The following is a 16273-nucleotide window of genomic DNA, read 5'->3' as shown; positions in this document are numbered from 1 at the left end:
CAATCAAAGTTTTAAGGCAAACTTGATATCTGAAAATAAAAAAAAAATGGTGGTGGGGGGTAGAGTCTTTTGGCAGAAGAGACATGCAAAGTCTCTTGATAGGTGGCTTGGAGGCAAAATGTTTGCTTCTCCCTGCCTGTTTTAGCCCCAAGACCCCTTTCACACCACACCGCTGATAGTGTCGGCGGTAAAACGCTGCTATTTTTAGCAGCGTTTTACCGCCGGATTTGCGGCAGATTTGCGGCGCATTTCGGCCGCTAGCGGGGCGCTTTTACCCCCGCTAGTGGCCGCGAAAGTGTTAAAACCGCCAGCAATACGCCGCAATAGCGGCGTTTTGCCTGCGGCATTACAGCGCTGCCCCATTGATTTCAATGGGGAGCAGCGGTGGAGGAGCGGTAAACACACCGCTCATTCACCGCTCCAAAGAAGCTGCTGGCAGGACTTTTTTCTGACGTCCTGCCAGCGCACCGCTCCAGTGTGAAAGCCCTTGGGGCTTTCACACTGCACACAATGGTGCAGCTTCTTTAGGGCGGATTCTAACGCTATAGCGCCTGCAAAACGCCCTGGTGTGAAAGGGGTCTAACAAAGCCTGCCCCACCACACCACAACCATGTGCATTGTACACGGTTGCAGCGTGGCCCTTTTCACTTGAACGGGTCACTTTTCGGTGGTAGTTTATTTCACTACTTGGTTATCCCTCAATTCACCTACTGCAACTCCCTTCTACCTCTACATAGGCAAAACCCCATTCAGTCTATTATGAATGCTGCTGCTGGACCCATCTACCTTACCAACGGCTCAGCATCTGCCACACCGCTCCACCAAATCCTCCATTGGCTCCTGATCGCCCAACAAATCAAATTTAAGATACTAACATACAAAGCCAACCACAAAGCTGTCCCATCTATGTCGCCAACCTCGTCTCTAGATTATTATTAAAAATATTGCCTTTGGTATCGCTTGCCCCTCCCTTTTAGATTGTAAGCTCTCTAGAACAGGGTCCTCCTAACCTTCTTGTCTTGAATTGTATTATAACTGTACTGTCTCCCTTATTGTTACAGTGCTGCACAAACTGTTGGCACTGTACACACCTTGAATAATAATAATAAAAATATCTCTGCAGTTTTTGTTTTTCGGAGGCAACCCGTAACAGAGGTTTATTGCCTTTATGATCCTGCAAGCAGATCCATTGATTTTCCATTTCCTATACCGGGCCAAGCTGGCCAGCAAAATTAGTGTGAACCAAAAGATTTGTATTGTGTGCTGCTCAGGCTCTTTGGAGGGAAGACTAGTTCTTGATGTCCACCGCTGAATGATGGTCTGAGTGATGGGGAAAAAAAAAAGACCTAGATGAAGGTTTGATTTAGGTCAGTAAAATAGTTAGTGTGAGTTAAGGTCAGGAGCAAAGTTCAAGGTCAGGGTCAGTGTTTTTTTTTTTTTTAAAAGGATTATTTTTTTTCAGGTAGGATACAAAATAAAAATAAAAAAGCAAAATGGGCACTATTGATTCTGGGCTGTACTATGGGTACAAATAACAACTAACATACACATATGTGGTATCGCTGCGATCGTCAGGAGTAGGAGAATTTAATTTGGGTTGCTCTTTGGTGGTAGATTATGAAAGTAACAATAAATATACAGCTAAATTGAAAACCATTATATTTTTTTTTACTATTTTGTGACAGTTTTCCTTTGATAATAATAATAAAAAAAAATCAGGTGATATCCAATTACTATTTACCACGAAAATGAAAGCTCCAATTGAATATATTAAGCATCTTAATCCGTTTAGTGAGTGACATGGTCTAAAATGTTTCCTATTTAAGCCTGGATGTTGCTATTATACATAGCTAAGGTTTGGTGACTTTATCGCTCCCTTTGAAACAATTCCGACTTTTATCAATCATGTCTGCGGCGCGGAGACACAAGCTGCATTATTGAAATTTGTAGATATTTAGATGGCGCGTTCTCCCACTTGTGTCGTTCTGCCATCTGTACGGCTCTCATTGGCATTCATATTTACGTGGCCTTTGACAATAGAAAAGCTGCTTTGTAATAAAGGAAAAGCAACATTGTTTCCAGCAGCATATAATGACATGTAATAAGAATTATTTGCAGTTTTTTTTTTGTCTAGAACAGTAAAGCTTTATTAGAATAGAAGATGCCACATGTCGTATTCCATCACATAACTCAAAAAAAGAAGGAATATGGATAATTGCTACATTCACTAACACAGGCTTAGCTTTGAAATACAAAAAAAATGTTATTTCTGACAATCCAATATAAGATTACTTGAAAAATCTCCTTTTAATGGTGTGAGGGCTGCCTGTCTGCTGGCCGTCTCTTTCCACAACTTCCTGGATTCCCTGTGTAATGACATATTCGGCGACCCAGCACAGTTTGCTACGGAAGTGACATTCCGTCGCCGCCATCTTGCTACACCCCACACTCGTCCACAGTAAGGATACACTAATGCCGCGTACACACGACCGGACTTTTTGACAGCAAAGGTCTGACGGAACGAGTCCGTCGGACAATACGATCGTGTTTGGGCTCCATCGGATCTTTGCTTGCCAAAAATCTGACGGATTTTAGAAATAGAACATGTTTTAAATTTTCCCACCGGAACTCTGTCAGACCAAGAAATCCGACACTAGGGCAGCTATTGGCTACTGTCTATAAACTTTCTTATTCTAGTTTGGGCGTACGTCATCACGTTCCAATCCGTCGTCGGACTTTGGTGTGATTGTGTGTGTCCAAGCCCGTTCATTCCGAAAGTCCACCGGAAGTCGAAAGTCCGTTGGGAAGACTGTCGGACCTAGTCCATTGAAAAGTTTGGTCGTGTGTACACGGTATTAGAAGGGGGAAAGCGGACATGTTGTTACACCCACCGGAATTTTGCATTTAAGACGTATTTATAACAGTAAAGTGAGTTTGTATAGTGAAATACAGGACTTACAACCCCGTCTGACTAATTAGATGTTGAATTTTAAAGGCAGCGAACTTCTGTCAGATTAGCAAACCTGTGAGATGAGCAGGGTTGCTGCTGCTTTTTAAAATTCAAGATGTAAGTAGTCAGACGGAGTTCTAAGTCCTGTATTTCACTGTAGAAACTCACTTTACTGTTATAAATACGTCTAAAATGGGTGTAAAAACATGTCCGCTTTCCCCCTTCTTAGTGTATCCTTACTGTGGACGAGTGTGGGGTGTAGCAAGATGGCGGCGACAGAACGTCACTTCCGTAGCAAACTGAGATGGGTCGCCGAATATGTCGTTACACCGGCATTCCCTTTGCAGCTTCTCCTCCATTTCTAAAGACTACATGTCCCATGGTACCTTGCTGCCTGCAAGAAGTGATTCCTGTACTGACTCCGCCTCCTGAAACTCCTCCTCTCAGCACCTCTGTAGTTCAGAATGCGAACTCTGTGAAATGTGTGACACCGCAGTGCCTACTCACAGGGCATAGTGACTACGTGTCCCAGAATTCAAGGAAGGAAATGTGTGGGATCTTCACAAAGGAAGTTTACAAACTTCAAGATTGTTCAGATTACTTCAAGACTGCAATACGTATATACGGCGGGGAAAATAATAACTATAATGAAATTTTTTTTTAAATCTCCCCGTCCCTGCGTGCTCGCACGCGGAAGCGAACGCATAGGTAGGTCAGGTACACATATGTAAACGGTGTTCGCACCACACATGTGAGGTATCACTGCCAATCTTATAGCGAGAGCAATAATTCTAGCACTAGACCTCCTCTGTAACTCTAAAGTGGTAATCTGTAAAAATTTGTAAAGCATCACCTATGGAGATTTTGAGGTATCGTAGCTTGTCACCTTTCCACGAGTGTGCGTAATTTTAACGCATTACATTTTAGGTATCTATTTATTCGGCATCACATCCTGCGAAGATGTGGTGCCATTCCTGCCTGAATCGCATGCGATTTCCCTCACCGCTGCTGTGTGTGTGTATGGAAAGGGAAAAGCACCATCTAGTGGGCAGTTCACTAAATATGTTAGAACTCACATTAAAGGAGAAGTCTAGCTTGAGCTCATTTGGCTGGGCTTCTCCTAGGGGTCACAGGAGTCTAATTCGTTTTGCACTTCTGGGACTTGTTTTCAGCAGAGAGCAGAATGAAGTCCACTCTCTGCTGACGTCACTGGAATCAGTCATACCGACAATAAAGTCTGGATCCTCCAGGTGCCTGGACTGCCCCCTGGCTCAGGCTCTCAGCGAGCTGCTGAAAGCCTGAGACGGCCGCCCCCCTCCCCTCCACAGCTCAGCGCTCCAGTGAGCGTGGAAGAGCAGAGAGGAGAGCTGCTGACTGAAGGCAGCAGCAACCTGCTCGAGGAGCTGTGAGAGCTGAGCCATCGGCGGTGTTCGATCACTGGGTTCTCAGTATACAGGCGGCATCGGACAGATGCAGCATCCACCTAGATAAGCATGATGGGTAAAAAAAAAAACATACTTCTCTTTTAAGTACAATGCAAAATGCAAAATCTGCATAGGTGTCCCGGTCCCACCAACGATAGCAAATCACGGCCGCTGGAGGTGCTCACAGGGCTGGAGGAGATGTAGAGGCGGGCTTCCCCCAAGCTGACATCACTTCCGCCCTATACCCATGGGGTCCTGGAACTTCTCCACCCCGGTGAGCACCTCCAGCGGCCGGGATTTTCTATAATCTGTGGGATCGGGACACCTAATCAAATTTTGCATTTGACCAGATGATGTATTAACATGAGTTCTAACATTTAACTGCGTGCTGACCGTATACTGTATATATACGGCGGCAAGGTAGCTCTGCTGCGCAGGATCACATACCTAGTATCCTCAGCAGCTTTATACTAAGTAAGATATACAAAGGATATAGAAAAACATTTTAATTTAATGTAATCTATCGATCTATGTCACTACAATTATCACTACTAATATCACTAATATATGTGTATATTCATATATTACCATTCATTAATGCTTTTTACTTAATGTTGTACAGACATAGCACTGGATCTATCTATTTACATATCTATCTATCTTGACTGTGTCTATCTATCTATCTATCTATCTATCTATCTATCTATCTATCTAGTTGGCTCTATCTATCTATCTATCTAGTTGGCTCTATCTATCTATCTATCTATCTATCTATCTAGTTGGCTCTATCTATCTATCTATCTTGACTTAGGCCGCGTACACACGGGCGGACTGTTCGCCCAACTTAGTTCGTCAAACAATCCGACAAACAGTCCGCTCAAATTTTGCATGAACGGACTTGACCACACACGATGAACGAACAGTCCGCTGAAAACGAGCGTGATGACGTGTACAGCACGTACGACGGGACTAGAAAAACGACGTCCTATACACTGCAATGCAACCTTCGGCCGTGTAAACCCTTTCTGAGTATGCGCCATACTTAGTCCGTCCAACTTGCCTACACATGAGCGGACTGTCCGCTGAAACCAAGTTTGGACGGACAAAACCAAGTTTCAGCGGACTGTCTTACGGAAATTCCGTAAAACTTTGTTCGTCAGACTGTCCTCTGAAACTGTCCGCTGAAGCCCACACACGAGCGGACTGTCCGCTGAAACACTGTTCAGCGGACTAAGTTGGGTGAACAGTCCGCCCGTGTGTACGCGGCCTTACTCTATTTATCCATCTGCCAGTGTCTATCTATCTATCTATTACGACTCTATCTTGACTGTGTCTATGTATGCATGTATGTATCTATCGATTTATCTATTTATCTTGACTGTGTCTGTCTATCTATCTATCTATCTATCTTGACTGTGTCTATCTATCTATCTCGACTCACGTTATCTATTTATCCATCTATCTATCTAGTTAATTGCATCTATATATCTATCTAGTTGACTGTGTCTATCTATCTATCTATCTATCTATCTTGACTGCGTCTATCTGTCTATCTATCTATCTATCTATCTATCTATCTATCTATCTATCTATCTATCAATATATTTATCTTGACTGTGTCTGTCTGTCTGTTTGTCTATCTATCTATCTATCTATCTATCTATCTATCTATCTATCTATCCATCTACAGTATTTATCTATCTTCCGCTCACTATATTTCCCCTAAACATCTGTTAGAGATAAACAGCACATTATTATGCACTCCAGACAGAAAATTCTGCAGCGGTCTCCATTCAGTTAATAAAAAAAGCCCCTGGAGGGAAGTAAACTTGCTCTCGCTGGAACGCATCGTGAAGCAGCCAGCAAAGTTCCAAACTCACAACCCTCAACACTCACCTTCTGCTTGCTACAGCGAAGATCTATTTTTGTAAGAGGCAGCCTGTCCGCATGGAGCAAACACAAGCCAGCATGAAATATTTAGGCAGCAGAGAAAACTATGAATTAGAAATTAGCCGGGTTTATGGAACGAGCGGAGGAAGGAGCCCCTCACTTGCCCATCTACATTCTTGAGATCTCTATGCTGGTTTTGCTATTTTTACGTGCATTAGATATTATGGAGGGACAAAGCATTGATGGTTTGGAATGACAAGGCATAGCCTGCACAGTAACCAATGGGGGAGTTTTTGCTTACTTGATATAAAGATGTTGCAGAACAGTCAATCCTTTTTTTAGGCTTTTGGTGTATACTATTCAACTTTGGTGTTTCAGCAGACTGTAAGGCTGGGTTAACGTTATTGCTGCATGCGCTTCACAGCAGGAGTCCGCTGCGTCTCCCATTCACTGTTTCAGGTCTGATTTTATGATGGAACCAGTGTGGTGGTCATGATGGAACCAGTGTGGTGGTCATGATGGAACCAGTAGATGCTCCACGGATGGAGGGCTGGTTGGATGGCAAGGCCGGCTTGAACATGTGGTACCTCTGTATGTCTAGGCACCAGTGGATCCTCCAAGGATGGAGGGTTGACTGGCTGGCAAGGCCCACTGATGCATGTGGTACCTCCATAGATGTGCGCAGCCCATTGCATTACGGTGTGCACCCCAAAGCGCCAACACACATGCATTTAACATATTTACCGGCCTCTTCCCTGCTCTCCATCCTGAAACAATGGGAGGAAGTGGGGGCAAGGGAGCACATGAGGGACCCGGGCAACAGAAGGAAGAGGAACAGGGAATGGGGTTGTGGCATATACTAGTATTGATCCCCTATATTTTCCTCCTGTGGCAGCTAAATGTTCACAAAAATGAAAGGAGGAGAAGCCTACTTTCAGCTGCTGTAGGAGGAAACTACAGATCGCTTCCACTATATTCAACCCCCGCCTGGTTCTGAGGGTCAGCAAGGAAGGATTTCGGTTTACCTGTCACCTGCCCACCATTGACAGGTTGCCAATCACAGGATTAGGGTGTGCCCAGGCATCCCTGGCACACCCCTTGCGGGCAGCTATGTGTACCTCCGAATGTCAAGGCACCAGTAGATCCTCAACGGATGGAGGGCTGGTTGGCTGGCAAGGCCCCCTAGGGCATGTGGTACCTTTGTATGTCAAGGAGCCAGTAGATCCTCCACAGATGGAGGGTTGGTGTGTTGGCAATTTCCCCTGAGGCTCTGGGAAAGAAGGTATCCCTTCAAAACATATCAGCCAGCAGTGGTCCTTAAGTCCTGGGGAGCTGGTGCTCCCTCTTTTCTTTATTCTCTCTCTTGATTGCTAGGATACACCTATCCTGAAGGGCAGCAAGGCCAGAGGAATTATCCTTTGAACATTAGATCACCTGGACATTACGCTTATGCGCAAGAGTATTTGTTTGCTGATACCTCTGTATGTCAAAGCACCAGTAGATCCTCCACAGATGGAGGTTTGGTTGTCTGGCAAGATCCACTGGGTCTGTATGTCAAATCTCTAGGATTTGTAGTGCTTTACAGCTGTACAATGGTTGAAGAGTACCCTCAAGCACCCAAAGGACCCAACTTAAAGACTCAATCCACACAAAGCATATCTTGTGGTTATAGAAAGAGGTTGTTGGGTCTAATGCCGCTTACACACGATTCCAGCAGAATAGGTCAGACGGAATCATTCCGTCGGATAGTTTGATCGTGTGTGGAATAGTCCAATCATGTGTGGAAAATTCAGGCGGACCTAGAAATAGAACATGTTTCAAATCTGTCCGACGGACTCAATTCCTATCAGGAAAACCGTTCGTCTGTATCCTGGTCCGACAGACCAAATTACGACGCAAGGGCAGCTATTGGCTACTGGCTATTGAACTTCCTTTTCTAGTCCCGTTGTACGTCATCACGTTCAAAACGAAGGGACTTTCGAACGGACTTTAGTCCGATTGTGTGTGGACAAGTTCGTTCGTTCGGAAGTCCATCGTAACTCAGTTGAAAGTCTGCCGAAAAGACCGGTCGTGTGTACGCGGCATAACGTTTGGGTCTCTAAGCCCTTGTACACACGGTCGGAGATTCCAAAAACCAAATCCGTCGGAGTAATTCCGACGGATTAATTCCGGAAGAGGTCCGGAAGTGATGTTGCATACACACGGTCGGACTAAGTTGTCGGTAAATCCGATTGTACATAACGTGATGACGTTATTTCGTTACGACGGGACTATGTTCAGGCTAGTAGCCAATAGCTTTGGTCTAGGAATTTGATCTGAGCATGCGTGGCACTTTGTCTGTCGGAGTAGGCTACACATGATCAGAGTATGTCTGATAGGAGCATTTTGTCAGAAAATTTTACCGGCAAGTTGGAAAAATTGGTCCATCGGATATTCCGACTGAAACGGTCCGATGCAGACCACACACAGTCGGAATATCCTACAAAACGGTTCGATAGGAAACGTTCCGACGGAATCTCCGACCGTGTGTACAAGGGCTAACATGTGAAGACCCCATTGACAAGGTTTCATCACCACCAGATTTAGCCATTTGTCTCACTCCTCCTTCTGCATTCAAAGCCAAATGTGGAGACATAATTCTGTTATAATGCCTACAGTAGGAGCTAGGAAATTAGAGGTCTCAGAAATGGAGTCCCTGAAAGATAATGGATAATTCTCCATGCCCGCCATAACTGAAATTTCAATGTGGGGGGAACAAATCCATTAATGGAGGTTATTTGGCATTATTGATGAATGTTACTATAATGTATCCCTGAAATATATTTTGTACTGCGACTTTCACATTAAGGCTCAGTTCACGCCATGCAAGTGCGATGGAGAGTGCGATCATTCCTGCGTGTCGCATGTAGGGCAGTCCATTCATTTCAGTGGGCTGCCCTATGCGTGAGAAAGGAGGAAAAGAACTCCCTGACCTTTTTTTTTTTTGCAAATTGCGCACGAAAATGCACATGTTAGCAGATGTGCGGGGGGTGCCCATAAGAATGAATGGCGCCATCACGCATCTGCTAAATGGCAGCGCACGTAGGCTAATACTTGTTTGCTGTTCTATAGTTTCATTAAGCTACTTCCATTAGTTTTATGCAGACTAGTGTCTAACTTTATATATCGACACCGGAAAATATGACTGCTGAGACAAAGTCAGTTAAAAGAAAAGCCAATGTATTGCTTTAGAGGCCTTGTTCACACTGGTGTGTTGCAGTAACCGCAAAGGCACAGCAGTGCATGAACTTCGGCGTGGTACGTCACCGTTCATTTTTGAATAGCACCCCAATGCGTTGACACAACGCACTGCAGCGCATGTGTGTTTAACGTGCCAGAGCGCAACGGATGTGAATGGTCTGTGTTTTGCGGTGCATTGCGTTAAGAAAAGTATGGTATGCGGCTTCTGAGGTTTCATGCGGCCCATTCAAAGTGAAAAGGCTTCTTAATGCTACACAGGTAAAAAAATAAAAAATAAAATAAAAAACGTGCATTCAGCACAACGCACCAGTGCGAACAGACCATTAATGAGTAATTATGGGTTTGGGATGACTCATAGACTTGCACTGAGATGAGCAGAATAGAAAAAAAAAATCACTGTGCTGCACTATTTAGCAGGAAGCACAGCAGGCATAGGTAATGAGGAAACCTTCCTACCCGAGATACTTTGATTGTTACAAAGTATACCAGGTGACAAGGATTTAAATGAATATATTGTTTGTATTCATTAATTAAATATATATATATATATATATATATATATATATATATATATATATATATTAAAAAAGTATATCTATGTAAAAAGAACATTTTTAAAAATAAATAAAAAATATGTCTACAGATGTTAAAAAGGCTATAAACTCTTTTAGACCAGGGGTCTCCAAACTGCAGCCCTTTGCTTGCCCATATCCAGCCCTTGGGGCACTATTCCATCCACTGACACCAACAATCAGGAAGCATTCTTGCTCTTGACACCAACAATGGGGCTTTATTCCTCCAACTGAAACCAAAGATATGGTATTGTTTACTTCCGACTGGACAGCTGGGCATTTTCTACTCCCAATGGCCCTAGTCCAGCCCTTCTAAAGTCTGAAGGACAGTAAACTGGCCCTTTGTTTAGATAGTTTGGAGAACCCCTGCCAGGAATGCATGCAAAATCACACCGTTTCCCCGACATGATAAGAAACGCGTCGGCATTTAGCAGACATGCTGCTATTATTTGCTAATGCCGCCCCTAGGCATCTGCAACCGTGCGCAGTTTCGCGTGCACCACTGTGCATGGTGCTCATTTTTCTGGAAAATAGTCAGGGACTACTTTTCTGCATTTCTTGCCTGTAGGGGATCCCGCTGAAATAAATGGGCTGTCCTACACGCAAAGTGGGGAAATGCGCCCATGCTTGGTCACACCCAAGGCTACTGTTAGAAACCACGTGGCCCCCGTACAGGGCCCGCCCCCCCCCAAAAAAAAAACTGTTTATTGTGCTTCAGTTATGAATGAACACAGGGAGTGATTGGTCACTCATTGTGTTCTTTCAGGAAAAGAAGGGGCTGGAAAATGTGACATATTTACCCGAGCCTTCCCCTACTCTCCATCCTGAAGCTGCCGGTGGGAAGGAGAGGAGGGAAGCCAATAGCACTGCAGGGGTAGAGGGGGTCCTGGGCAGCAGGAGGAAATGTATGGTGCACATGGAGGGTGATCGGTGTGGGCGGGAGGGGGGGGGATTACTGGAACCCATCCGCTCTATGGCTCTCTCTGCAGCGGCTGAGGAGTAGAAGCCAGCTTTCAGTTGCTGCAGAGAGAGTCATATAGGGGATGGGTTCCGGTATTTGCCCCCCCCCCCCGCCATGACGATCACACTCCCTGCCCACATCCGATTCACCCAGCTGCCTGGGCCCCCCTGCTGGCCTGGGCCCCGTACAGGATGACCGGTGGTACCCTCTTATCTACGGCCCTGGTCACACCTGTAGCTGTGAAGCAAGTCTTACACTCAATGTTAACTTAGCAAACCATCACTGTCCTCAACGACCAACAGGCAAATTATTATCTTTTTTTTTTACAATTACATCCACACAAATGGGACCCACCTGTTCAGGTCCTTGGAAGCAAATCCTGCAGAGAGGTGTCCTCATGCCACTGTCCAAGCTTCCCAGAGAGTACCTGTCCTCATTTTTTCCTTTGCAAAACTCGTCCGAGGAAGTACTACTGACCACCGACGTGGGCTGGTGCTGAAGTCCCGGGGCCGTCGCAGGATAGCACCAATCCTCCTCAGGAGTCGCCCCGCCTCCCGGTACCCTCCAAGCTCGCCCCAAGGCGGTCAACGTGTTATTGTTGGCTGCCAAACCCAGATCTGTGCTGTTCATGGGCAAACTGGGCGTCTGCGGTGGGCGCCGGAGCAGGAGGACCTTCAAGTCATTGAAAAGCATGCGGCATCGGCACTTGAGGAGACCCTGATGGCGAAACATCTGTCTTGGACTCAGTAATCCACAGCACCATAAAAGCAAGACGGTTCTCAAGAACATGTGAGGGCCTTTCACTCCAAAAAAAAAAAGATAAGGGGGGAAAAAAAAGTGCCGGGGCTGGGGGGGGGGAGGAGAGGGGGCCCCCGGTCAGCACCTAAGACTGTGCAATGTAATATCCCTCAAACTTGTGCTCTGTAGGCCTTGACCCCCTCCCCCCTGACCTGGCCTAACTTTTTCGACTATCGATCAATGAAAAATGGGGTTAATCTGCCCGACAAAGAGGGTTTTTAGTTTTAAGTGTATAAAACAGAACATAAACTGCAAAAAAAAAAAAAAGGCTGTCTACCTCGTTCCTCCCCTCTAAATCTTATTCAAACCCAATAAAAAGTAGACCCCGGAGATTAAAAACGTCTTATCAAAAGGAAAATTACCGGCTGACACCTTATAGGATTTTAAGTCTAAAAAAAATTTTGTAATGGTCCCGGCGGTCCCTCCTGAAAAAAACGGGGGCGACCCTTGCATGTCGTGGATAAATACCTTAATATATATACAAAACCAAGAGGGTCAGGGGTGTGCCATCAACAAAAAAAAAAAAGATCACAACCTCTGTGGGAAATTAGGATGAGATTTCGCCTCACGTCTCCTCCATTCAACAACGTCAACCGGGAGCCAAAATTTCCGGGGGGGGGGGGGGGGGGGAATGTTAAAAAAAAATTAAATAATAAAGATGGTTCTTCTTCTTTTCGGGAGCTGTCAAGCCGGCTGCATACCTCGCGCCTTCTTCACCCCACCTCGATGCCCAGGAGCCCGTTGCCCACCGAATGCTCATGAGCCTTTCCTGTGCTGCTGTTTGTGCTCCTTCGCCTTGGCATGGCATGCGACCATCGCCTTACCGGTCTCCGAATGCGGGCAGCCCCCTTGGGTCGAGCCAGCCAGACGCTCCAGCGTCTCTCTCCCCCCCCCCCCCCCCCTAAGTCCCAGCAAGGCTCCTATCAGCACGCTGGTCCAGCTGGCGATGATGAGGACGGTGTGGATACTGCTGTTGGTTGAGCTCGCTGCTGCTGTTGCTACCTCCCTGGGATGCAAGAGGAAGAATTTCTTCCTTGCAATGTAGACGGGGCTCTGTCTCTTTTTTTTTTTTTTTTTTTCTCCCTCTCTCTTTAGAGAAGGTCTGACAGGAGCATCTCTTGGATCCCCTGGCCGCTGGCCTTCTTCTTGGGTGTAGGTATTGCAGCAAGGTGGGGGTTGGTGGAGAAAAGGGGGTATGGACTGGGCAAGGTGCTGGCAGTTTAGGCTGCTGCTGCAGTTTCAGCACTCTGTGCTGTGGACAGCTCCCTCCCAGTCTGACAACGTCACGCTGCTGGGGGGACTGACGCAGGCGGTTGGGGAGGGAGGAGGCGGTGGTAGATGAAGAGGTGGGGGGGGGGGGGGGGAGGAATGCTGGATTACTTTCCAGACAAGGGAAAGTCTTATTGACAAGAAGATCCTCTTACTATCAGCCTTCTAAGCAGCTCAATGCCAATGTAGATAATGAACAGGGAGGCAAGCTGGGCTTTTGTCTCTTTTTGCAAAAAATAAAAAAAAAAATGTTATAAAATAATAATTTAAAAAAATGTTTATGCAACAAAAAAGAATTAAAAAAAAAAGTGATAAAATAATAAAACCAAATAAATAAAACGTTTATGCAACATAATATAATAAAAAAAAAATAGTGATAAAATAATAAAAGCATAAATAAAACGTTGATGCAAAAAAATTGAATAAAATTGCGATAAAATAATAAAAACGTACAAATAAAACGTTTATGCAACAAAAAAGAATAAAAAGAAAAGTGATAAAATAATAAAAGCATATAAATAAAATGTTGATGCAAAAAAAATTTAATAAAATTGTGATAAAATAATAAAAACGTATAAATAAAACGTTTATGCAACTAAATATAATAAAAAAAAAAATTGTGATAAAATAATAAAAGCATATAAATAAAACGTTGATGCAAAAAAATTAAATAAAATTGTGATAAAATAATAAAAACGTATAAATAAAACGTTTATGCAACAAAATATAATTTAAAAAAATTGTGATTAAATAATAAAAGCATATAAATAAAACATTGATGCAAAAAAAAATTAAATAAAATTGTGATAAAATAATAAAAAAACTTATAAATAAAACGTTTATGCAACAAAAAAAATAAAAAATAAATTGTGATGAAATAATAAAACCAAATAAATAAAACGTTTATGCAACAAAATATAATTTAAAAAAATTGTGAAAAAATAATAAAAACATAAATAAAACGTTGATGCAAAAAAAATGTGCTAAAATAATAAAAACAAATAAAACATTTATGCAACTAAAATGTTTTTTTTTAAAATGTGATAAAATAATAAAACCAAATTAATAAAACATTTATGCAAAAAAAAAAAAAAAAGTGAGGGCCATCTTGCAGAAATTTAAATAAGCTACTTCACCATAGACGCAGATCCCACTAGCATAACACAAATGTGACAGCAATAATATTAATCACATCTTGAAGGACGGTATGTCGGCAGCATAGAAATTGTTTATATTTGCCTTAAAGTGTAATATTACACATACCATTATGAAAGCGTTTAAATACTTTGGACTTCTGTTCTACTATGGAAAATGTGAAAACTTGAAATAAAAACCATTGAAACAAAAAAATTTGATAAAATAATAAAACCAAATAAATAAAACGTTTATGCAACAAAAAAGAATAAAAAAAATTGTGCTAAAATATTAAAAACATATAAATAAAATGTTTATGCAAAAAAAAAAAAAAAAAAAAAGAGTTGTGCTAAAATAATAAAACCAAATAATGAAAACGTTTATACAAAAAAAAAAAAAAAAATATTGTGCTAAAATAATAAAAACAAATAAATAAAACGTTTATGAAAAAATAAAAAATAAAAAAGCAGAACACATACAGTAAATGCTTATTTAGGCAAAGAGCATATAGAAGAGCATAAATTAAAGCCACGGTTGCTACGAGTTATGGCAGCCTGTGTATCGACGCAGCAGGTCCTGGTGCTGCCACCTTAGTAAACGAACAGAACGGTTGGGTGAGGGGGGGTGGGGGGGGAATGTTTTCATGGTTGGACAGATGGCTGTCTAGAAATGACATTGCGGAAGAGCGCAAGCTGTCTGACTGAATTGCCGCTGTTCGCGGTGGCGTCGTACAGGGATGGCTCGGGAACTGCTATTCTCCCAGAAATAAGGTTATTAAAAACTGGAGATGTAACTATACTCACTAACAGTTAGCCCTTGTACACACGGTCGGACATTCCGACAACAAAATCCGTCGGATTTTTTCTGAAACTGGTGTTGCATACACACAGTCGGACAAAGTTGTCGGAAAATCCGATCGTACGTAGCGTGATGACGTTATTTTGTTAGAACGGGACTACGTTCAGGCTAGTAGCCAATAGCTTTGGTCTAGGAATTTGATCTGAGCATGTGTGGCACTTTGTCCGATTGGAATTCTCTACACACAATCAGACAAAGTCCGATCGGATCATGTTGTCGGGAAGTTTTATAGCCCAGCTCTAAAACTTTGTCCGTCGGAAACAGTCCGATGGAGCCCACACACTGTCGGATTATCCGACAACACGGTCCGATCGGACTTACATAGAAAAAGCCTTTTCTGGCACTTTTGTTTACACATTTAAATCAGTATTTTTTGCTAGAAAATTACTTATAACTCCTATATATATATATATATATATATATATATATATATATATATATATATATATATATATATATATATATATATATATTTATTTATTTATTTATTTTAGCAGAGACCCTAAGGAATAAAATGGAGATTGTTGGAATTTTTTATGTCATATGGTATTTGCATATTTGGTATTTTCGCGAGTGTAATTGTTTTGGAAAAATGGCACATAATTGTGAAGTGGAAGTAAAATTATACTTTATAAATGATTTTACAAATAAATATCTGAAAAGTGTGGGGTACATTTGTATTCAGCCCCCTTTGCTCTGATACCCCTAACTAAAATCTAGTGGAACCAATTGCCTTCAGAAGTCACTTAATTAGTAAATAGAGTCCACCTGTGTGTAATTTAATCTCAGTATAAATACAGTTGTTCTGTGAAGCCCTCAGAGGTTTGTTAGAGAACCTTAGTGAACAAACATTATCGCGAAGGCCAAGGAACACACCAGACAGGTCAGGGATAAAGTTGTGGAGAAGTATAAAGCAGGGTTAGGTTATAAAAAAATATCCCAAGCTTTGAACATCTCACGGAGCTCTGTTCAATCCATCATCGGAAAATGGAAAGAGTATGGCACAACTGCAAACCTACCGAGACATGGCCGTCCACCTAAACTGACCAGCCGGGCAAGGAGAGCATTCATCAGAGAAGCAGCCAAGAGGCCCATGGTAACTCTGGAGGAGCTGCAGAGATCCACAGCTCAGGTGGGAGAATCTGTCCACAGGACAACTATAAGCCCCTGTACACAC

The 16273-nt window shown here is 43.0% G+C and overlaps 1 protein-coding gene across 1 annotated transcript in view; it reads right to left on the bottom strand.

Annotated features, from left to right (window-relative positions):
- The window catches only part of MARCHF4 (membrane associated ring-CH-type finger 4), a 133897-nt gene extending 121449 nt beyond the window's left edge, over positions 1–12448 (bottom strand). Inside the window, exon 1 of the mRNA XM_077449649.1 lies at positions 11392–12448. Coding sequence (XP_077305775.1) covers positions 11392–11826 — 435 coding nt within the window. The 5' untranslated portion in view covers positions 11827–12448. The remainder of the gene's footprint in view (positions 1–11391) is intronic.
- Between the last annotated feature and the right edge of the window lie 3825 nt (positions 12449–16273).

The sequence above is a fragment of the Lithobates pipiens genome, unplaced genomic scaffold (assembly GCF_037356315.1).
Source record: "Lithobates pipiens isolate NorthernLeopardFrog02 unplaced genomic scaffold, aLitPip1_a1.2 Scaffold_22, whole genome shotgun sequence".
Taxonomy (NCBI): Eukaryota; Metazoa; Chordata; class Amphibia; order Anura; family Ranidae; genus Lithobates; species Lithobates pipiens.
The sequence above is the reverse complement of the archived record's forward strand: the minus strand, read 5'-3'. Positions and strand labels throughout refer to the sequence as shown.